The sequence below is a fragment of the Petaurus breviceps genome, unplaced genomic scaffold (genome assembly GCF_028583685.1).
Source record: "Petaurus breviceps papuanus isolate PSGF00001 unplaced genomic scaffold, PetGlider_PUasm1.0 185, whole genome shotgun sequence".
NCBI classification, from domain to species: domain Eukaryota; kingdom Metazoa; phylum Chordata; class Mammalia; order Diprotodontia; family Petauridae; genus Petaurus; species Petaurus breviceps.
Window position 1 is genome coordinate 29,350,746 of NW_027185797.1, and position 23,130 is coordinate 29,373,875.

The 23,130-nt window shown below is 42.6% G+C and overlaps 2 protein-coding genes across 5 annotated transcripts in view; one reads left to right on the forward strand and one right to left on the reverse strand.

Annotated features, from left to right (window-relative positions):
• Positions 1–218: 218 nt before the first annotated feature.
• Positions 219–10,704, forward strand: HNRNPA2B1 (heterogeneous nuclear ribonucleoprotein A2/B1). Of its 4 annotated transcripts, XR_011168463.1 has the most exons (12): positions 1,068–1,414; positions 3,504–3,614; positions 3,739–3,885; positions 4,244–4,454; positions 4,615–4,716; positions 4,803–4,883; positions 5,687–5,749; positions 7,061–7,180; positions 7,412–7,534; positions 8,251–8,335; positions 9,739–9,819; positions 10,379–10,704. XR_011168463.1 is itself a non-coding variant. In XM_069088690.1 (11 exons), the coding sequence occupies exons 1-10, from the start codon at positions 704–706 to the stop codon at positions 8,310–8,312; spliced, it is 1,026 nt and encodes a 341-aa protein (XP_068944791.1). In that variant the 5' UTR covers positions 219–703; the 3' UTR covers positions 8,313–8,335; positions 8,503–9,013. The 4 variants fall into 4 exon arrangements, 3 of the variants coding, with proteins under 3 accessions (XP_068944791.1, XP_068944789.1, XP_068944790.1); XM_069088690.1 differs by lacking the exons at positions 1,068–1,414; positions 9,739–9,819; positions 10,379–10,704 and adding exons at positions 219–709; positions 8,503–9,013; XM_069088688.1 differs by lacking the exons at positions 9,739–9,819; positions 10,379–10,704 and adding an exon at positions 8,503–9,013.
• A 2,223-nt stretch (positions 10,705–12,927) lies between these two features.
• NFE2L3 (NFE2 like bZIP transcription factor 3) overlaps positions 12,928–23,130 on the reverse strand; it is a 38,768-nt gene continuing 28,565 nt past the window's right edge. Inside the window, exon 3 of the mRNA XM_069088687.1 lies at positions 12,928–15,788. Coding sequence (XP_068944788.1) covers positions 14,547–15,788 — 1,242 coding nt within the window. The 3' untranslated portion in view covers positions 12,928–14,546. The remainder of the gene's footprint in view (positions 15,789–23,130) is intronic.

Here is a 23,130-nt window from a genome sequence, read left to right on the forward strand (position 1 = left end):
CGGGCCGGACTCGAGTCGCGGGCCCAGAACGGGGAAGGGGGGGGGGGGCGGGGGCGGGGGAAGGGGGGGGGCGGGCGGGCCCGGGGACTGGGGGGGGGGGAGCGGGCCAGGGCCCGGGGGCGGGGGGGGGGGGGGGGGGGGCTGTGTTAATTTCAAACTGCGCGACCGTTTCTCCCCCGCCCTACGCCGAGGCGGGGGCCGTGCGCAATTCTGAGACTCCCTTTACGCCTCCTCGCGCTCTGCACCCGGCCCCAAGCCGCGTGGACGCCAATGGCGCCAGGCACCGCCCTGCGGGGGCGGGGTACGCCGTTGGCGTAAGGCGAGCGTAGCCCGTCCGCGCCGTTGGCGGCCGTTAGTGCGTCTGCGCAGCCGCACTGACGTAGGCGGAGGGGGAAGACGCGTTGGTCGGAGGGAAGGTTCTAGAAAAGCGGCATCCGTGCGAGCGACAGCAGCAGTCGCAGCAGTCGTCGCCGCCGGAGTCGCCGTCTCCGCCTGCTCCTCCCGCTCCTCGCCCTCTTCTCGGCCTCCCTCGCTCCCCGTCTCGGACCCTGTGCCCAGCGGCCGGCGGCGGTGTGGTTTTCCGGGCCGCGGCACGGCAGCCCCCCCCTCCGGCGCCAGGACGAGTCCGGTTCGCGCCCGTCCGCGGAGATCCTTCTCATCTCGCTCGGCTGCGGGGCCCCGGCCTGAGGCGACCGACGCCGCCATGGAGGTGAGCCGGGGCCCTGGCGGGGCTGGGGCTGGGGAGGGAAGCGCTGGGGGGTCGTGGGGAGGGGGCGCGCAGAGGGATGGCCCTGAGGGGCTGGCGGTTCCGGCCCCCCCCCCCCCCATCCCCACCCGTGGGCGCCATTAGTCCCCGCGCGGGGGAGAGGGGGGGGGGGGGGGGCGGACTCGGGGCGGCCCTCCCCCCCCCCCCCCGGCCCAGACCAACCCAGAGGCTTCTCTGGGCCCCGGGGCTGTTGTCTGCCCACCGCGCGGCCGGACCGCCGGCTTCCCGCGCTGGGCCCGGCCGTTTGGGCGGCGGCGGCGGCCGTGGGTTGGGGGGGAGCGCGGCCCCGCGGCGCGCTCCCGACGCCGCGCCCAGCGCCAGCGCCGCCATCTTCCCGAGTCCGTTCTCGCGCCGGCTCCGTTCTGGTCCCTGCCTTGTAGTCCGGCCCGGCCGCGGGTGTTCTTGGTCTGGGCTCGCTGCCGCGTCCGCTCGGCCCTGAGGCCGCGTCGACCTTGGCCCGGAAAAATGGCGCCCCGGGCTCCGGAGCGTGCAGGGAGGGCGGCCGCCCGGGACCCCCGTGTGAGTGGGGGGCGCCCGGGCCGGAGCTGGGGCTGGGGGGAGGGGAGGGGCAGCGAGAAAAGCTGCTGCGCCACTCGGGCCCATCCCCCTCTTCTCCCGGCCTCCCTCCCGCGCGGGACCACGTGCTCGGTAATGTACAAAGGGGGGGTGGGGCGGCTGGGCTGGCTGGGCCTCCCGCTGCGCTCCGGGGAGGTAGGGAGGGGGAGCGGAGCAGCACCACGAGTTCCCCCGGGACCGCCCGTTCGGTTAGAACTGTTGGGGCCGGACGCCCGGAGGCGGCCGGAAGAGGCCGGGGAGGGGAGGCCAAGGCTCCCCCGGTTTCCAGTAATTGGGACCAGGGGGCGATTCCACGGGAGTCCCGTGAGAGCTGGTCTCGGAGCTCGGGCGCCCCCGTACCGGGCTGCTCCTGTCCTTAGCGGTCAGGCTCAAGTGGTGCAGCCGAAGGCGGGAGGCTCTGGCCCCACTGGGGCCGGCGCTGAGCCAGCGCGGCCCAGCACCCCTGTTCAGGCCTCTTCTCAAGTTACAGAATTAAAATGGGCCCGCCCAGAATAGCGCAAAACTTAAGTTTAGGGCTGTTTTTGGAGGCATTTACTTGCTGCTGGAACCTAGTCTCTAGTACTTTTTAATCATTCTGCAGCCTGGGGTCACTGTCTAGAATCCTTGAATTTAGAATCCTAGAACTCCTTGACTTTGAGGTTGGGAGCTTTGCCTCTACAAATAGAGAACTTCTTGGGCAAGGTCACACCAGAAAAGGGGTGAAACTCCGCCCCCCCCCCCATCTTATGTTCTTTCTTTACTGTGGATACCACGTGGCCCCTGCCCTAATCATGGCGGGCTGCTTTTGAGTCTGAGCTTTTCATGGCTCTTTAGTTGCCATTAATGATGACCTAAGGATTTGAACCGTCAAAATCTTATTTGACACGTTAAAATCTAATTTTAAAATTTTGTAGCCAAGAGCAGAAGTTTTAGATAAATGAGAACAAACAAAATGGGAGTTAAGATGGATTTGGTCTGTGTAGTTGGACTTGGAATCTCCCAACTTGGAAAAGTCATAAGAGTCATGTTGACATTCACATATTTTCAAATTTTGTTTTTTAAAAAGTGAACTTCCCCCTTTTATCTTCAAGGTCTCAATATTTTATCTCATTGTGCTTTCATTTCACTCTTGCAATTTACAGATTGGAGTATTTGAAGACCCGAATGAGGGATACATCAGAATAGTTTCTATAAAGTTTATTAGTTAGGAATTAGTATTTCAATAAGTTGGTATATGACTTGAGGTTTTTTTTTTTTTTTAACAGTCTGCATCTAGTTTGAGATTTTTGTGAAGCACTTTTCCCTCCCATTTAACCATGTTTGTTTTTAGGAAGGGTTGTGATTAAAGCATGTTGATTATAAATGACAGTTAACTTCAAATTGCAAAACTCACTAATGTATTTCAGCGGAATGTGCTTTGTTTGGATACACACAACATAAGACAAGTTTTCATATTTGAAAGCTCGTTTTGAGGCAATAAATGATAGGTAATTACAGCAGAATCACACTTCTGGACAACTTGAATTCCAGTCCAATTTAAAATTATTTCTAATCCCTTCTGATACTTAGGTAATCTGCCTCAATCTCATCTGCAAAATAATGATAAAGTGTTTTAGTTAGGATCAAATGAGATAATTTGTTTTGGAGGGCTGTAAAGATCTCCATAAATTCAAGATGTGGATCAGGACTCCTAGGGCTTGAATTTTGGGAGCAGTATTCAACTGTGTATAAAGTTTGAAGGCACTAGCTACCTGTGTAGCCACTGAGTTTTTTAATTCTACAGAATAAGCAAATGAACTAGCTAAAATATTTTCAGCGAGCGATCAGGCTATTAGTTCATTTTTCCCTTCTAAACTTTCGGGCAACTTTGAGTAAAGAAAGCAGTGGCCTTTTCAGTTCATTTTGTGGCACTCGCTTTTGGCCTATCTTGAGATTTATTGGAGCTATCGCTAGAGGGCACGCAGGAGATGGAAATTAATCTTTACTTCTTAAATTACAACACTGGTAATTGTAGTTGTTAGAACACTCCAGAGACAAAAAACCTTTTGATAATAGCTCTAACAGTAAATGTGTTATGTTTATAAAGAATTTGAAAAGCTTTGGAAAATAAGGATTTAGAAACTTTGTAAAGTATATATGAACTGGAACATAGATCCTAATGCTCTACTGTTTTTGTTTGCAGAGAGAAAAGGAACAGTTTCGTAAACTGTTTATTGGAGGCCTAAGCTTTGAGACAACAGAAGAAAGTTTGAGAAACTACTATGAACAATGGGGGAAACTCACAGACTGTGTGGTAAATTGTCTTTGAAATTCTTACTTGCCAATGCAAACTTGAAAAAAAATTTGACATAACTTAAAAATATGTGCTCTGTTAAATTGTATTTACTAGGTCATAGATTCAGATTTCTGTTCTATAGGTTATGAGGGATCCTGCAAGCAAAAGATCCAGGGGATTTGGTTTTGTAACATTTTCATCTATGGCTGAAGTGGATGCAGCCATGTCTGCGAGACCTCATTCAATTGATGGAAGAGTGGTTGAGCCGAAAAGAGCAGTAGCCAGAGAGGTGAGCTGGAGGAACTTGTCTGAGAATCTAATTGTTTGCAGTGCTGAACTTGATAGAGAGATTCACCAGCTTTTTTCCCCAACTTTTTCTATTTTGACCATTTTTGATATTCTGTGTACTCTTAGATTTTGAATTCAGTAAGATTGCTCTGGACTATCTTGTCAGGAGTATGTATATACTAGTGTGTGAGTTCATATACATAACTACTGTGATTTGTTATGTTTGGAATAATCCATTATCATGAGTTAGGGGAGCTAAAGGCATACTGCCCGTTTTTGTTTCATAGCAAGAAACATGTTCCTTAGATAGAGTGTATGGATCAGTTGGCAAATAATGTCTTTTATACATTGTGTCCTAGGAATCTGGAAAACCTGGTGCTCATGTTACTGTGAAGAAACTGTTTGTTGGTGGCATTAAAGAAGACACTGAGGAACATCACCTTAGAGATTACTTTGAGGAATATGGGAAAATTGATACTATTGAAATAATTACAGATAGACAGTCTGGTAAAAAAAGGGGCTTTGGTTTTGTTACATTTGATGACCATGATCCTGTGGATAAAATTGTATGTAAGTAAATTACAGCTTTTGTTTTCTATGTAGTGTTTTTGGAAAATTTTTGCTTTGTTGCCCTTTGTCTTTGAAAGCATTGAACTTTTCTCCAAATTAAAAAGAAGATAAAAAATGCAGGGTGCTGGTTGATTCTCAAATTTTGAAACTTGTGTTTCAGTGCAAAAATACCACACCATCAATGGGCATAACGCAGAAGTGAGAAAAGCTTTATCTAGACAAGAGATGCAGGAAGTTCAGAGTTCTAGGAGCGGAAGAGGAGGTAGTATAATGAGTCTCTTTTTTCATCAGATTAACTGCCATCCTGGGTGTGGTAAACTGGGCGCTAATGTGAACAATTGTTTGTAGGAAACTTTGGTTTTGGGGATTCCCGTGGTGGCGGTGGAAATTTTGGACCAGGCCCAGGAAGCAATTTTAGAGGGGGATCTGGTAAGTCTATGTACAACATAATACTACGAGCAGGCTAAACTATTGAATAAAAGTAATTTTTTTTTTCCTTTAAAAACTGAACTCTTGCCAGTTTTTTTTTTTTTTTTTTTGCTTTTTAGAGGGCATTTGGGGTTGTGACTTGCCCAAGGTTACATGGCTAGTTTTTTCTGTTAAGTGTCTGAGGCCAGATTTGAACTCAGATCCTCCTGACTCCAGGACTGGTGCTCTATTCACTGTGCCACCTAGCCACCCCTACTCTTTGCCGGTCTTAAATAGTGTTAAATTTCTTGTCTCATTGTTAGTACTTTGGTTGAAAAGACAAATCTTGTTTTAAATAGTGTGCTTGTAACCATTTGTATGCTTAGTAAGAATTTGAAGTAATGACATAGCCAGTGGGTGTCACCCTGATGTTTAGTTACCCATGGCCTTCAGGTTTGTCACTTTGCCTCACCTGTTACTTGGACTTGCACAGTGCCCTTTCACCCTGCCGCTATTGAGATGAACGTAGGGGATAAGCATTCGATTGAAGTCTAAGGCACGTTGCTAGAACTTTTTTAAAAGTCTGATTCTAAGTAATCTATACTACTAGGTTCAGTTTAGTATTGAGGATGTATGATTTTTTTGTGTTTAAAATGAATTGGGAGACATTAAGTCTGAATTGCCTTTAGTGGGGTAAAAGCAACATAAGTCAGTTCCATCTTTAGAAAACAACAGACTGAGAAGATAAAAAGAGTGTTAAAATAGAAATTAGGAAGCAGAAAGGGTCATTGAAAGTAGTTTGACATTCCATTTTCTCCCAACAGATGGATATGGAAGTGGTCGTGGATTTGGAGATGGTTACAATGGATACGGAGGAGGACCAGGAGGTTAGTTTTCAGGTGGTGGTTTGGGGGGGTGGGGAGGGGTCCTCTCTATAATATGCCTGCTTATTTAGTGTGACATTGGTTGTAGGTGGGCTATGGTCTAACCAGGCTTTCCCATACTGTTTTTATTTCTCAGACTAAGTACTCTGTTTTAAGTGTGCCTTCCTGGTACTTTTAAAGAGCCCCATCAACAGAAATTAAAGTATAGATCATTTTAGTATGTGATTAAAAAATTAAAACCTAGTGACTTGAGGTTGGATGTCTCTTCGTTCCTAATCCTCAGCATTTGGTCTACTATCTGGGCCTACTGGCTTTACTATGTCTTAAAGTAGAACAGGAAGAGCACAGCTGCTGCTTTGACAGAACTCAGGATAAAAAGGTAGTGAAACATGACTCTTGAGAAGGAGCCAATTTGTACTGCAGCTGTTCCTTATTTTAATTCTTTATTCAAGACAGTATGTGATTTGTCGTGGAATTAGGGTCCCACAAAGTAGTTGAAGTGATTTTTTTTCTTTTGCAAGGATAAGAATTCTCACCCATTTTATCTTTGTTAGAAATTTCTAGTAGAAGGTCTTAACCCTCTATAGTGTTCTAGGCTTTGTTTTTCAAAACTGAGGTTTCAAGGTAAATATATAAAATGAACCTGTTAAGAGTATTTACTGTGTAATGCTGCATCTTGGTCTAATTATAAAAAGTTGATCTTTACATGGTAATTTAAAAATTGGTTCAGATTTCAAGCTTTTTTTTTTTTACCAATATTTTTGTAGGAAACTTTAGTCTTATAGCAGTTTAGACCTTTTCCCAATTGTCCTTACCACTGTTTAAAGGAAGTTGAGGGTCTAGATTGTTTTAGAGAATGACAAACCCAAGATTTGAAAGAGTAAGCAGTGATTGAGGTTGGAATATGGATATTTAATGCTTTTCAGATGGACAAATCTAGCAAGAAAATTGGTCAGAAATACAGAACTGAGTGGAAAAGGAATTCTAGTAACCAGGAGCTAGTACCACTCCACTCCCAACCCTGTATTTTGGGAAAAAAACCATGTCTACTCTTTGGAAATTTCCTGGTAGCTTGCAGTTGCTGTCCAAAACAGGGAAGATTTTCATTTTGTTTGGAGGGCAAAGGAAAATTTCTTAAGTGCCTGTTATGTGCAAGAGCTTAGATAACAGAATATAGAGTAACATTTTTTGATTGCAAAAGTTAACTAGAAAACCCTCAAATAGTACCTTGTAGATTGGTATACTTCCTCAGATTGAACAGTTCTCTGACTTTGAAGATATTAAGCAATTACTGAAAGGCTTATTTTATAATAGGTGGCAATTTTGGAGGTAGTCCTGGTTATGGAGGAGGAAGAGGAGGATATGGTGGTGGAGGACCTGGCTATGGCAACCAGGGTGGGGGCTACGGAGGTGGTTATGACAACTATGGAGGAGGTAATAAATTCATGTGAAAACTTTATGTGGGGAAACTATGAATTTGGAATTTAAAATGACTTAGCACTTGAATTTTAAATTGTCATTTTAAAAGTGTAGAGAGGCATTACTATTTTTGTAGTTTTTTGAGGTTTGTCTGATATAATTAAGTTTGTAGCATGTATTTTAATATTAAAATTGATTTATTTGTATGTTTCTACTGTACTTTTAATCATCTCTAATGTTTAACAGGCAATTATGGAAGTGGGAACTACAATGATTTTGGAAACTATAATCAGCAACCTTCAAACTATGGTCCAATGAAGAGTGGAAACTTTGGTGGTAGCAGGAACATGGGGGGACCATATGGTGGAGGTACTGAATATAACCTTAATTAACCTCTAATAGCACCTCACTGATACAAATTGTAGGCATCTTTCAAAATGAAGTGTAAATTGGGAGGGTATTCATACAGCTAAATGCATTGTTTCTCCTTACTCTCTACTGCCCCATTCCTAGATTTTGTTGGGTTAAAGAAAACATGTTGACACTAAAAAACCCTCTTTTCATAGTGTCACCAATTTGAAAAGGGAACTTGAACTGAGTTCACTAACACAGAATTTGCAAAACTGCCAGTTGGCCTAACTTGAGAACCAAACTTTTTTTTTTTTTGGTAAATAAAGGTAGCTCATCTGACTAGATAGAATACTAGACATTAAGTAAGATCAGTCCTGCTGGGTAGTTTAGGGCCCAGGTAATTTCTTAGGGGTGTTTTCTACTAAGCTTTAAAAGGGTTGTATCTGAACAGAGGGAGCTTCCTCATCTTGTTGGCATAACTCAAAAAGCTCAGGGACCATTAGAGGTTAAAAAGGGGAAAAAAATCTTAAATATGGGAAACCTTGGTTATGTCTGTAAGGTGGGGGATCCTGAAACGTGAAAAAGGTTCCTCTGAAAAGTTTTGTCCCTAACTATAATGAGTTGAAAGAAAGTGAGTTTTTGAAAAAAGTAAAAGCCAAAATGTTGTTTATCCTACAAGTCTTGGCAAATAAGTCTTGTTGAAGATAATAAAACTTTCTATCTTAAAATTTTAGGGAACTATGGTCCTGGAGGCAGTGGAGGAAGTGGGGGTTATGGAGGGAGGAGCCGCTATTGAGCTTTTCTGCCTGTTGGCCATGGGTAAGTACATTTTTATGAGAGTACTACAGTTGCTATTTCTCTTGGGAGACCTAGCTGCAGGAGTAAAAGCTTTTTAGGCTCATGTTATCTTTCCTTTAAAAAAAAACTGGTTAGATGGATAATTTCATAACCTATTTTTTTTTTACTCTTTACTTCTGTTGAAACAGGCTTCACTGTATAAATAGGAGAGGATGAGAGCCCAGAGGTAACAGAACAGCTTCAGGTTATCGAAATAACAATGTTAAGGAAACTCTTATCTCAGTCATGCATAAATATGCAGTGATTTGGCAGAAGACACCAGAGCAGATGCAGAGAGCCATTTTGTGAATGGATTGGATTATTTAATAACATTACCTTACTGTGGAGGAAGGATTGTAAAAAACACAAAAAACACAAAAAAATGCCTTTGAGACAGTTTCTTAGCTTTTTAATTGTTGTTTCTTTCTAGTGGTCTTTGTAAGAGTGTAGAAGCATTCCTTCTTTGATAATGTTAAATTTGTAAGTTTCAGGTGACATGTGAAACCTTCTTTTTTAAGATTTTTCTCAAAGTTTTGAAAAGCTATTAGCCAGGATCATGGTGTAATAAGACATAACGTTTTCCTTTAAAAATTTAAGTGCGTGTGTAGAGTTAAGAAGCTGTTGTACATTTATGATTTAATAAAATAATTCTAAAGGAAATTGTGTAATTATAGACTTTTTATTTTAAAGTTAAGGAGGGGGTAGTATATAATGAAGTCCATTGCTAAGCTTTTGTTACATATGTAAATTTAAATGCTGATCAGAAAAGTGTGTTGTCTGCAATTCATCAGGATAAAAGCATCTAGATAACTGAAGGGATATCTCTGCAAAGAGAAACACCTTTTTAGATCTTTTAGATGCTGCTTCTTCAATGCAAGGAGATATCCCCAGCGAGGTACTCTTCCAGGGACACAGGTCTAGTACAAGAGAACTCTTGACGGCTACTAAAATCAGCCGGTCTTAAAAAACTGGGCTGTTTCTACAAAACTTTTAACTGCCGTAGTTTTAGAAGGATGTCATCGAAAGCTGAGGGTGTGTAGAGAAAAATAGTTCTAAGCTTCAGTTAAACTGCTTTAGGTAAGATCTTATTTACTTTTCCTTTCTTAATTGTTCCAAAAAAAAGATAAACTAATACTATATGACAGTCTACTATGTCAGTATAGTGATTATTTATATGTAGTTTAACATAGCAATAAATTGAGTTAACCATTATCAACTCAAATTTTGTGAATCCTGTTTTCCAATATATTAAATTGACATTTGGGGGCTTTTTTGGCTTTTTGGGGGGAGGGCATTTTGAGTTCATTTATTTTTATTTTTTTTTCCTCTTCGTGATGAAGATTCTGGTACTTTAACATATCATTTTTTTCCCTGCTGGAATTTAGCATTGATATGAACCAAGGACAAGCATAGTCTGCTGCCACAGGGACTGTAAAGTGCTACCTTTGAACAACTGAGGCAAGCAGGTGATCATTAAATAAAGCTTTTCTTGGGGTTCCTTAAGTGGTGTTGAGCAAAAACATTGAATAAACCATGTATCCCATCTTGGCACTCAAGTCACAGTGGAGGAAATGAGAGATCTCTTTGAGGTCGACGACATACTAGAGTAGGGGTTTTTTTGTAATAACCAAATGCATAGTTTTCCAGTTACATTTTAGAGAGTATATGTGTATTATATATAAATCATGTGTCTTTCCCCATATCCCAAGCAGCAGAATTCCATTGGATTAACCTATGGCAGACATTCATTCTTCTCCAGTACTACTGTAAAAGTAGCCAGTGTAGGGTGATTTCCATTCATAAGCCTTCAAGACTTCTAATTTGGTTACTTGTGTGAAAACTAAAAGTTGGATCTTTTGTGATTGGACACTAGGCTTTATTGCCTGGGGTGGGATCCCATCAAGAGATTGCTAGGTTCTCACCAGTCAATCTACTACAATTTTACAACCACCACTGAAATGATTGCTAGCTACTTTGGAGCACACATTGATAAACCTCTTCAGATACTTCTTTTTTCTTTGGCAGGAATGTGTCTTGCTGCAGGTAACTAATGAAGAAGTGGTCAACCACAGAATGTCTTCAAGAAATAAGAAATTCTGTACCATCTGAATATATTTCTTGTTGGTGCCTTCATTTTTTAAAGCACTTTTAGTAGAAAGGGAAATGTATTTGGATGATAATACAAAACGATCATTTCAAATTATGGTGATGAGAATTGTCTGTAAACATCAAAATTTCAGATTAACTAGCTAGCATTAAAATTGTATGGTGTTTTTAAAAAGGTTTTGTGAACAGACAAAACTGACCTTTTTTTTTTTAAGGTTTTAAAATAAACATTTTTTGTATCCCAAGTACTATGTGTGATGATTACACACACAGTGTGCACTTTTTTTATTTCATAGGCCTGTAGCTGTTTAAAAGAAATATTGCTACTCCTTAAGTCTTTAAAACCTGCACATTTGACAAGAGTGTGGATTTTGTCTGTTTTGCTTGAATTACTACCCTTGTATTTTTTACTATATTTTTATAATGGTGAGTTTTTCTGTATACCTGGCTTTCTTAATGTTAGATGATGACAAATTTTACTAACAGAAAAATTCCTTTAAAAACAAAGCATTGTGAATCACTTCAAGTTTTAACTACTGGGATATTGTAATTAGATTGTACTTGGAGAATGTTACACGCTTGCTTGAAAAATGATGCTCTCACACCCCTCCCCCCAGTGGTTTTTTAAGGTCAACTTTAAATGTAAGAATTTAACCCAGAACATGGACTGTTTTTAAGTGGTATGACATTGTGTACAGGTGTGAGGTATGTGTCTCAGATGACAACTTGGCCTGGCTTGAAGCTCATCTGTGGTCACGGCTAAAATGACATTTCGAGGGCTCCGAGCACAAATACATTGAATCTCATTTGTGGGTGTGGTCTTACCTTCAAAATAGCACAGAGGCAAACATGGGGTTATGGGTGGTGGTGTCCTGGTGATTGAGAGTTCTTAGAGGAGAAAACAGTGGCCTGCACAGAGCATAATTGGGAGGGTCTTATTGAGGAAATAGAACGGTGTGTGGAACCCTGTGACTGGGTGGCTCAATGGTATCTGAAGATGGGGCTTAATACTAAAATGACCCTCTTAATAAAAGGTGCTACCCAAGAGGTGAGAATGCAAGGGAGTGACTTCTGTCTTTACAGTTGTGTTGGTGCATGTGATAGAATGTTGGACTAAAAAGTTATTCTTACCCAAATAAAGCAGATAAACTTTGTTAACTGGAAGGGAAACAATTGAAATAACTGCTCTTAAAACATGCTCTGGTGGTATAAGTTTACAAAAAAAGGCTAGGCAAGTGATTTAAAGGAGCATCCTGGGTTTTTTTTTTTGCTAATTAGAATACTGCAGAATGTTTCTAAATCTGTTAACAATAGTTTGCTTCTTCCAGGTGTGTCCAGAAAGCATAGTCTTGGCCATTCTGAATCAGAAAACCCTGTTTTGTGCAATTGACAGACAGATTGGAGTGCAGCTGCTGCTGGGGTGGGGGTGGGGGGCAGCGCTGGACTTTGCACAAGGTGCGACCTTTGCTGTAGTTTTACTTTTGGACTTTAGAAACAGTTGATCTCTCCACATATTAGGAAAAAAAAGCTGGACGTTTAATGGGTTTAAATTTTTTTGCTTGTGAGACACCACCAGATCTCAGAGCAGCTTAGTGGTGACATTGGAAAGAACTTTGTTCTGAATTAACTGTTTACAGAGCTGGAAATCTACCTTCCTATGCATCCATCCCCACATTGTTACATTGTGCAATGTAACAATCTGGTGCTATCATCCCCACCCTCCAATTGCGTGGGTTATGTCTCAGGTGCATGTTCAAAGTAAATTGAGTTTGGAGTGTTGACAGTGTTACCTGCCAGAATTTATCTGCCGGAAATGGATTTTCTCTAGTTGATTGCATTGGCATTGGCATTTGCAATGCTCTGCAGATGAGAGGTGATGGATGTGGACCTGTGCTCTGAGAAGAGACATCCTGGAAGTGGCCATAAATGGAGTGCCCATGTTTGAGAGGACTCATGATAACATAAGTTGGTCTTAGTGATGTTTCATGCTGAACATCACTAAGGCCTGGTCAGACCCTGGGGAAAGAGTGGTGTCCCCAGGTTAGCATTTACCAACCTATTCCTAAATGGATCGGGGACACAATTTAGAACTGCCCTTCTCAGATGGATTGGTGCCAGCCTTGAACTATCCAGTGCTCCTGTCCTCATGCCAAGGCAAAAGGGGCAGCCAGGTGGCGCTGTGGATAGAGTGGTGTCTAGAAGGAGGGAACTTGTCAAAATTTTCCCATTGGGCATAAAGACTTACTATTTTGTCATAGTTTGTGGTTAAGCCTTCATTCAAGAAACTTAATTCCCTGCCAGTTAATATTTTATTATATATGTCAAATCTGCGTTATTGCTGAAATAAACACCCCCAAGCCTGATGATTCCTTTTGGGGGGGGTGGGGAGCCGGCCAAAATTAAGTTCATGAAGGGGGAGACCACTTGGACAGTCTGGGGTCTGACAAGTTCATGAACATCAATGGGAGTAACAAGATGGAAATCACTACATGTTTATTAAGAAAAGTATAATTGATCTTGGCCTTTTCCTCAGGTGCAACAGGCAGTCCCAAACAACTCCTTTTGGCGCAGGGTTTCACAATGATTGCATCACAAGATGTGCTCTCTCACCATGATAGCCCTTCTGAGCATCTCTCCCTAAACATGTCTGAAGCACACCTACTTACACTTAACAGTCACACACATCTTCTGGAAACAGCACACTTCTCAACTCCCTCTGGACCTCGTGGAAGAGACTACTTAATTCAAAACAAAATGGCTTAAAGAAACAGGCATGTGGTAAAGAGTTCTGAAGGTGACATCTATGTAGCAAAGCTTTGGAAATAGGGATTCTCTTACCTTTTAAAGGTGGTCCATCCATTTCATCCTAATTCAATTGCATAGCAAATTACTTTGGGTTTAAATTGACAAGTGTTTAAAAAGGAGTTTCCAAATAGAACCCTACACTAAATACTGCTTTGAGTATTAACAGGATGATTTTTCTTCCAGAGGAGCAAAGAAATCAGATCAGTTGTTCAGGGGGGAAAAAAAAGCCATTGGTTGATACTTCAGCAACCTTAGAGATCTGAAAATTGTACCTGTTTCCAGAGCAGGCCTAAAAGAAGTTTTAGTAAACAAGTAATAAAATGAATCAGCAATGCCAGTTTGCTTAAGATTTCGGTATAGATATGTAGATTACAAGTCTGAATAGCCACCAGGACATCTTCAGGGGGAAAAAAGGCTAGTTTTCTACAAATACATAATTTATTTTTATAGCAAGAAAAATACATAAATTAAGTATTTACAAAAAAAGTTGCTTTGGAAAAGCTGACTAATCTGGGCTCCAGTGCTAACAGACTAAATTGGGGGGGGGGGGAGAGAAACCAACCTGAAAATTAAAAAAAAACTGAAAAACTAAAGTCACTTTGGGGCATGAAGTGAGTAAGACCCGAGTCTTCCAGCCTCGGACACTTACTAGCTGTGTGACCCTGGTCAAGTCACTGAATCCTGTTTGCTTCCATTTTCTTATCTGCAAAATGAGCTGGAGAAAGGAAATGGCAAACCATTCCAGTGTCTTTCTCAAGAAAATCTAATGGGGTCACAGAGTCAGACAGAACTGAAGAACAAAAGATTGCTTTGAATTTAAAGAGTCTACTCCATAAGAAAATATGGAATCTTTTTCTAACACATAGGTCTTTTTTTTTGCTTGAAAGTGACCATCTTACTATAAAATGTGGCCACTACCCAAAATGCCTCATGCTTTAACACGTTTGACTCAGAAATTCTGGTCCATCACCTTTTTTGGGGAAGAAAGGGGAGGTTGGTGGTGATAGTATGGTACCTACCCTGTGATTAGCTGCCCTGTACAGCAATACCCACTCCTGAACTAAACGAAGGCCTCGATTGGGTTTCTGGGCCAGTTAAAGGTTAATTTGATCATTTAAGAATGAGCCCCACTGGACAGCAGCAGCCACCTCTGGGCTAGACTGTGCCAAGTGAGAAGTTACCGAGATTCAACAATTGCGTTCACAATCCCATTTCAGCTGTTACTGTGACCCCATTTCCCCAGTGTCCTTCCAGAAAAGTCCATCGTATCCAATTCCTCCCTTCATTTTCTCTCCTTTTCTTTTTGATTGTCTTTTTTAAGACTGGAAGTCATCAGGTCTTTGGGCACAATCAAAACGCTGCCGTCCTGTCCACAATGAAGAGCATACAGGTTGGGGTTGACAGGCCTGCCCTGGTCATCCCTTAACCTACTGAAAACATCCCGGTAAATGTTGTGTAGCTTCTGTTTCATGAGGTGAAGTGACTTACAGTACTGGGCCCTCTCCAGTCTAAGGCTCTCCCTTTTGGCTCGCAAGTTGCACACGTCCTCTTCCAGGCTCAGAATCACGTCCAGTTTGCGTTTGCGGCAGTTCTGGGCAGCGACTTTATTTTTGCCTCTCCTTCGGATGTCGCGGAGCAGGGACACCTGTGTGTCAGTCAGGAAGCTCTTGGCTAACACACTGTTGAAGGAGTCAACAGGCATGCTGACAATTTCGTCCATGGAGAAGGGAAGGCACAGGGTCTTGGCATGGTGTTCATCCTGGCTCAGGGCACTGTCCTGGTCACTAAGGTAGCCACTCTTTTTTACAGTCTGGAACTTCTGGGGCCAGGGAAAGAGAGGCTCCGATGATGGTGGACTTGGCAGAAGGTAGTATGTGTGGTTGTGAAGAATGTGTTCCAATGTAGGTTCTCCAGAAGGATCTGAACCCTGTGTCTGGCACAGCTCACTGGTCTCTGGCAAATGACCTCCAACAGCTCCTTCTAGCCCCTGATGGGAGAGAGATTCAGCATCACTGCTGTAACCCACAGCACCTTCCTCATCACACAGGGAAGCTGATGAATTAGGATTGGTCACAGATGTGCTGCTGTGACTGGAATTTAAGGAAAGTCCAGAATCCGAATCTGGTTCTTCAAAAAGCTGGGAAATTTCCATTGGGTCAAAGCCCTCCTCCATGGCAAAAGATAGTAAATTGATCTCATCAAATATACTTTCATCAAGGTCCAAGAGAAGGTCTTGGGGTGTTAGGTTCCTGATCCTACTCTCAGGAAATGGAAAAAGTCCTGCCCAATCCGTCCCTGGAAGAGGAAGCACACTGCTGGAATTTGATGGTAAGAATGCATCCTGGGTCTGTGGATATCTGGCTCTTGGGTCTCTTCTGGATGCATCTGGGCACAACAACATGGCCTCGTGGAGGCTTACGTCGTGACTAATGGCCTGGCTGAAGTTCATGCTGTACTGGCCGGGAGTGTCCACTCCGTCACTGCTGTTGTTACAGAGAAGCGGCAGGGGCTGAGACATGATGCCCTGGAAGGGACGACAAAGCATAGACCTCTGACATCCTCCTTGGTTGTTGGGGGGGGGGTTCGGACTTTGGGGCAGAACTACGTGGAAGCAGGGGGGTTCTAACGATTAAAGGATGGCCCAGGCGCATTCTGCAAATGGACAGGAATCGGGGGGCATGCCCCCCCCCCCCCTGCTTGGGTCATCCCACCCTGAGGGGCATTTGTGGTCTTCCCCTAGAAGAATGCCAGCCCTTCAAGGCCAGAGACTGTCTCCCTTTAAAACACAAAACACAGCAAAACAAACTCTTATCCCCAGTGCTTAGCACAAAGTAATGCTTAAGAAATGCTTTTTTAAATCATTCACCAAATAGATTTGGGTGTTCCCTCCAGGGCTGCAGATTGCCAGTACATCAATCAATTCATCCAAAAGCCTTTATTAATTAGTGACTACTCACCTGGCACTGAGTTGTGTTCTGCCTAAGCATGCCCGCCCATTCTTGTGGTACTCCTGTCCTCCCCTACATTTACCCAAAGGACAAAAGATTGCCTGGTTGGCAAGTTGGAAGTAAGGTCTCTGTCCTTCCCTGCCCCCTTCACTCCCCGCCTTGCATGATAGTGTTGTCTGGTATGTATCCTTCCTGTAGAATGTTAGCTCCTTGTGGGCAGGGGCTGGTGACCTCGTTTAGCCCTAGCACAAAGGCAGAACTGAATTTAAAAAATTAACTCCAATGTTATGAAAATCTATTTAGGAAACAACACAGGTGTCCTATTCATATGGCATGTTACACTGGACAAGGATTTTACATTCATGATTCTCATCTGATCCTTATAAGAACCCTGTAAGGAAGGATATTATATCCCTTTTATAGATGAGGAAACTGAGGCCCATGGAGGGTAGGTGACTTCATCATAGGATCACACACAATCAAGGCTGGAATTTGAACCCACCTCCACTACACCAAGGTTTCTTGAACTGAGTTCTGTGAATTACTTAAAAAAAAAAAACACCACTGTGATAACTGTATTTCTTTAAAAAAAAATTTATTTAGTATTTTATTTTCCCCCAATTATATGTAAAAAAAATTTTTTAACATTCATTTTTGAAACTCTGAGTTCTAAATTCTCTCCTTTCTTCCCCCCGCCCCATTGAGAAAGCAAGCAATTTGATATAGGTTATACATGTGTAGTCATGCAAAACATTTCCACTTTAGTCATGTGAAAGAAAACACCAAAAAAAAAAACCCCTCAAGAAAAACAAAGTTTAAAAAGTCTGCTGCAATCTGCATTCAGACACCATCAGTTCTTTCTTTGGGGATGGATACATTTCTCATCCTAAATCCTTCAAGAGTTATCTTGTATAGGTTTATTGCTGAGAATAGCTAAGTCATTCGCAGCTGATCATCTTATAATACTACTGTTACTTTGTACACAGTACAGGTCACTTTATATCAGCTCATGTAAGTCTTTCTGAGAGCAGCCTGCTCATCATCTCTTATCACACAATATTGTTCCATCATAATCACATACCACAATTTGTTCAGCCATTCTTCAATTGATAGGCATCCCCTCAATTTCCAACTATTTGGCACCACAAAAAGATATAGATATTTTTGTAGAAATAGGTCCTTTTCCTTTTTTTTTTTTAATCTCTTTTTGGGCATAAACCTAGTAGAGGAATTGCTAGATCAAAGGGTATGCAAGGTTTTATAGAACTTTGGGCATAGTTCCAAATTGCTCTGAAGAATGGTTGAATCCATTCACAACTCCACCAACAGTGCATTAATATCCCCTCCAACATGTCATTTTTCTTTTCTGTCCTATTAGCCAATCTAAAAGGTATGAGGTAGTACCTCAGAATTGTTTTAACTTGCATTTCTCCAATGAATAGTGAGTTAGAGTATTTATTCATGTAGCCATAGATAGCTTTGATTACTTCATCTGAAAACTGTTCATATCTTTTGACCATTTATCAATTGGGAAATGGCTCTTATTTTTATAAATTTGACTTAGTTCTCTATATATTTGAGAAATGAAGTCTTTATCAGAGAAATTTGCTTCAAAATATTTTTCAGTTATGATTGCTAACTGTATTTCCCTTCATCCTCTTCCCCCTCCCCGTATATTCTACTCTGTCTTTCTTTTTACCCTGTCCCTCCTCAAAAGTTTCACTTCTGGCTAACCTCTTCCCTAATCTGCCCTGCCTTCTATCACCCCCCCCCCAATCCCCTTTCTCTCCTATTTTCCTATAGGGTAAGATAGATTTCTATACCCAACTGAATGTGTATGTTTATTCCCTCTTTGAGCCAGTTCTGGTGAGAGTTAAGGTTCACTCACTCCTCCTCCCCTCCCCCATCTTCCTCTCCAATGTAAAAGCTTTTTTCTTGCCTCTTTTATGTGAGATAATTTAATCCCCATTCTACCTTTACCTTTCTCCTAGTGCATTTCTCTTTCTCACCCCTTATTTTTATTTTTTAGATATTGTCCCTTCATATTCAACTCACATCCATGCCCTCTGTCTATCTATACTCCTTTTTTTTAGATTTAGATTTTAGATTTTTCGATTTTTTTCTAGACTCAGATTTTTAGATTTTTTTAGATTTAGATTTTTAGATTTTAGATTTAAATTTAGATTTTTTTTAGATTTAGATTTTTTTAGATTTTTAGATTTTTTAGATTTTAGATTTTTGCTTTTTGGAGGGAGAAAGGTAGGGCAATTAGGGTTAAGTGACTTGCCCAAGGTCACATGGTTAGTTTTTGTGTTAAGTGTCTGAGGCTGGATTTGAACTCAGGTCCTCCTGACTCCAGGGCAGGTGCTCCATTCACTTCACCACTTAGCCGCCCCTATATACACCTTCTAATTGCCCTAATAATGAGAAAGTTTTTATGAGTTACAAGTATCATCTTCCCGTGTAGGAATGTAAACAATTTAACCTTATTAAGTTCCTTATGATTTCCCTTTCCTATTTACCTTTTTATGTTTCTCTTGAGTCTTATATTTGAAAGTCACAGTTTCTATTCAGCTCTGGTCTTTTCTTCAGGAATGCTTGAAAGTACTTCATTTCAATGAATAGCCATTTCTTCCCCTTCAAGTATTATAGTCAGTTTTGCTGGGTAGGTGATAATCTAATGGTTGTAATCCTAACTCCTCTGCCCTCTGGAATATTATTTTCCAAGCTCTCTGATCCTTTAATATAGAAGCTGATAAATTTTGTGTTATCCTGACTGTAGTTCCATGATATGAATTGTTTCTTTCTAGCTGCTTGCAATGTTCTCTCTTTGACCTGGGAGCTCTGAAATTTGGCTATAATATTCATGGGAGTTTTCATTTAGGGATCTCTTTCAGGAGGTGATTGATGGATTCTTTCAATTTCTATTTTACCTTCTAATTCTAGAATATCAGGGCAGTTTTCCTTGATGATTCCTTGAAAGGTGATATCTATGCTCTTTTTTTTTAATCATGGCCTTCAGGCAATCCAATAATTTTAAAATTATATCTCCTGGATCCATTTTCCAGGTCAGGTGTTTGTTTGTTTTTTTGCCTTTTGGAGGGCAATTGGGGTTAAGTAACTTGCTCAAGGTTACACACGGCTAGTTGTGTGTGTGTGTGTGTGTGTGTGTGTGTGTGTGTGTGTGTGTGTGTGGTTGTTAAGTGTCTGAGGCCGGAACCGAACTCGGGTCCTCCCGACTCTGGGGCCAGCGCTTTACTCACTGCGTCACCTAACCGCCTTGTCAGTTGTTTTTTTTCATTGAGATATTTCACCTTGTCTTATATTTTAATTCTTTTGGTTTTGCTTTATTATTTCTTGATTTTTTATAAAGCATTAGCTTCCATTTACTCCATTCTACTTTTTAAGGAATAATTTTCTTCAGTGAGCTTTTAGACCTCCTTCTACATTTGGCCAGTTCTGCTTTTTAAGGCATTCTTCTCCTCGTTGGCTTTTTGGACCTCTTTCCATTTGGCCTCCCTTCATCTATTTTTTAAGGTGTTATTTTCTTCAGTATTTTGGGGGGTCTCCTTTAGCAAGTTGTTGATTCATTTTTCATTATTTTCTTGCACCACTCTAATTTCTCTTCCCAATTTTTCTTCTACCTTATTTCATTTTCAAAATCCTTTTGCACACACACACACACACTCACTACACATGCTGCCTTTCTTGGCCACATCTCTAAATTGAATTGGTTAAAACTCTGAGTTATTAAAAACGAACAGTATGTCCTAAAAAATTAAACTAAAGCATCTCGTCCTTTCGGTCTGAGCCTGTTTTCAGGAGCAGATTAGAGCTCCTTGGACTTAGCCCATTAACTGTTTGCACTTCAAGGGTTGTTGATCAAAACCCAATTCCCTTAAACAGGTTAAACATTCCTCCTGTAACCTTGTTTGGGGCCCCATACCTGCCTTGGCAGGTATTATGGTCACATGATCCCATTCCAAAGACTTTGCTTCCCAAGTTCATGTGAATATGGGTGACTGAGGACCTAGAGACTGGAAGGATCTCAGCAAGCAATGAATTCAGTGCCCTTGTAATGGATGAGGAAACTGAGGCCCAGACAGAGGAGGGGATGCCCCCACACCAGGTGTGGAAGAGGCCAAGCTGGGGCTCAGACCCAGGCTCTCAGATGGGACTATGATTCTGCTGCTCCTTCTACTGCCCCATGGGTCCAATGATCACGTCTAAATATCCAGCCCTGACCTCTCTCCTGAACACCATCTGGTATTTCACTACCATCATTCATCCTTGGACGGCTCGACCTGGGGATCCCAAGCTCACCATGTCTACAACAGAAGCTGGGCTCTTTTCCTCAGAGCCTTCCCATATTTCCTTCCTGTCAGAACTCTGGGATGGCACCTGGGTGGCACCTTTGGCTCCATCCCTACCCCCACCCCATGCATCCAATTACATCTTGTTTCTGTCTTTGTGGGATCACTTGGGGACATCTCTTGCTCCATTCACAGCCCATCCCCTCATCACCTCTCCTGGCCTACTGATATAGCTTTGGGGATTGGGGAAGGGGGTGCTGCCTGCCTCAAGACCCTCTCCATTTCCAGCCAGCCTCCCCTCAGCTCTTCAAAGTGGCCTTCCTAAAGCAATGTCATTCCCCCAAATACCATAGTGGGCTCTCTCTTCCTTTCAAACCCTTCCCCTTCCTCTCTTTTTAGTCTTCTATGCATCAACATTGGCCTCTGCTGCCTATCTCCTGCGTCTTTTCACTGGCTGCTCCCTATAACTGGAATACTCCCCCTCCTCTTCCCTCACATTCCAGCTAAAATCCTCCCTCCTGTGGGAAACCTTTCCTGGTCTCCATCTCTGGTCTGCACATGGGTGATTTCATGTTCTCTGCCCTCATTCATTATACAGGGAAGGGACAGTTTTTTCCTTCTCTTTGTATTCTGCCTGACACATTGTAGGTGTCTGATGGAGGCTTTCCCTGGCTTTGCATTTTCTCCAAAGTACATCCTTTGCCACACTCAGGATTTCCTCCCTATTTCCTGCTCCTAAGATGAGGCTGGGCATGGGCAGCCGAGGCTTCTGTCCTGGCCTGGACCCCTGGGGCTTCCCCCTCCACCTGTCCCAGCCCTACAGGAAGAGAGAAGGAGATGGCAAAGGACCTCTGCCTCCTTCTCCTGGGTCAAAAGTACTTGGGCCTAAAATGGGAAACTTTTAAGGAAATCCTCCTCCCACTTTTCAATCCTTTAATGAATAATTTTTATCTCCCTTCTAAGCACTAACTCCTTGATCACAGAAGTCTTACTGAAGGGATAACATTTATGAAGCCTACTATATGCAGGCACTATGCTAAGTGCTTGACAAATGTTCTTATTTATTGGTTCACTATTTGATTATTATCTTGTTTGATCCTCATAAGCAACCCTGGAAGGTAGGTGCTATTAGTATGTCCATTTTGCAAATGAAGAAACTGAGGCAAACAGGGTTAAGTGACTTTCCCAGGGTCATACAACTAATTTAGTATCTGAGGTCAAATTTGAACTCAGGACTTAGGATTCCAGGCCCAGACCCCTAGCTACTCTATAACATAAAAATGTTAGGATAAACAGATAATGGTTTTCCCGTTGACTGCTGTATGACTCTGGATGAATCTGTTTTCAGCAAGCATAGGGTGGGGGTGGGGGAGAGAATTGTTAAGATTAGTGAGGGAGGGGCAGCTAGGTGGTGAAGTGAATAGAGCACTGGCCCTGGAGTCAGGAGGACCTGAGTTCAAATCTGGCCTCAGACACAACACAAAAACTAGCCGTTATGACCTTGGGCAAGTCACAACCCCAATTGCCCTCCAAAAAAAAAAATTAGCAAGGGATTCTGGGACCTTGTCCTCAACATCCTGTTTGGGCTGAAAAGCCTGTCAGGCACCATCCTTTGTAAAAGTAGGGGAAAGGGGTCCAGGGGTGTGGAACACGGCAATCATTAGATTGTTTCTCAATGTATTCATCAGTTTCTCAGGATTTTCCTTTTTTTTCTCTCTTTAAACTATATTCTTGTTTGTTTGTTTGTTTGTTTTATGGGATGGATCTGTGGGCGAAGGAGCGGGAAGGATACAGGGGCCAATGTATAAAGTTTGTAAAAAAAAATTTGTTTTTATTAGAAATTAAAGTAGAAAAAGGGAAGTGAGCCCCGGGAGGTCCAGTACAGCATCCAACATCCAACTTTACTGGACTGTCACTGCTCGGGATACAGGAGTGAGTGGGGCAGGCACTGGTGGTCCTGTCATACACTGCACTGAATGTCAGCTTAGCAGGGCAAGCTTGCTGCTGACAAGTGGACTGGTGGGTGTGACTTAAATTAAGTGGGTGAGTCACTTAACTTCTCAGTCTCTGTTTCCACATCCTACATTTTAACATAATTGGTTTTCTTTATGATTGTATGCACTTAAAAGCATTATTCTGAGGAGGGCTCCTTTGGTTCACCATGACCCAGAAAAGGTTAAGAACTTTGGACTACAGTCCAAGTTCAAGGGCTAGGACCCTATGGATTTCAGGCTTAGGGTGTGAATCCTGCCTCAGAGATGCTAATAGCAGCTTGCCACAGAAAAGCAAGAAACCTTTCAGGCTGGAGTTTCCTCATCTGTAAAATGGGGTCATAGAAACACCTACCTCACAGGGTCGTTGTGAAGATCAAGTGAGACATTTGTAGAGTGCCCTACAAACCTGTCTCTAAGCTACGATGATGATATAGAAAGGGCTGAAACATGGGGGAGAGGTTATATCTGGCCCAAGGACCAGGTGGTAGAAATTATGGGATGGGGGTGGGAGTGGAATTAAGACCACTTTAAATCAGGGAGATATAGAAATGGATGAGACTTCCCTGTGAGGTGGTGAGCTCCCTGTCACAGCAGGTATTCAAGCAGTGATT

What these genes read in the sequence shown, in the direction of transcription:
- HNRNPA2B1 (XM_069088688.1), top strand. Translation starts at nt 1,232, where the DNA reads ATGGCGCCCCGGGCTCCGGAGCGTGCAGGGAGGGCGGCCGCCCGGGAC. An exon ending in TTCTAGGAGCGGAAGAGGAG is followed by an intron (nt 4,717 to 4,802) that starts GTAGTATAATGA and finishes AATTGTTTGTAG; the next exon opens with GAAACTTTGGTTTTGGGGAT. An exon ending in TTATGACAACTATGGAGGAG is followed by an intron (nt 7,181 to 7,411) that starts GTAATAAATTCA and finishes AATGTTTAACAG; the next exon opens with GCAATTATGGAAGTGGGAAC.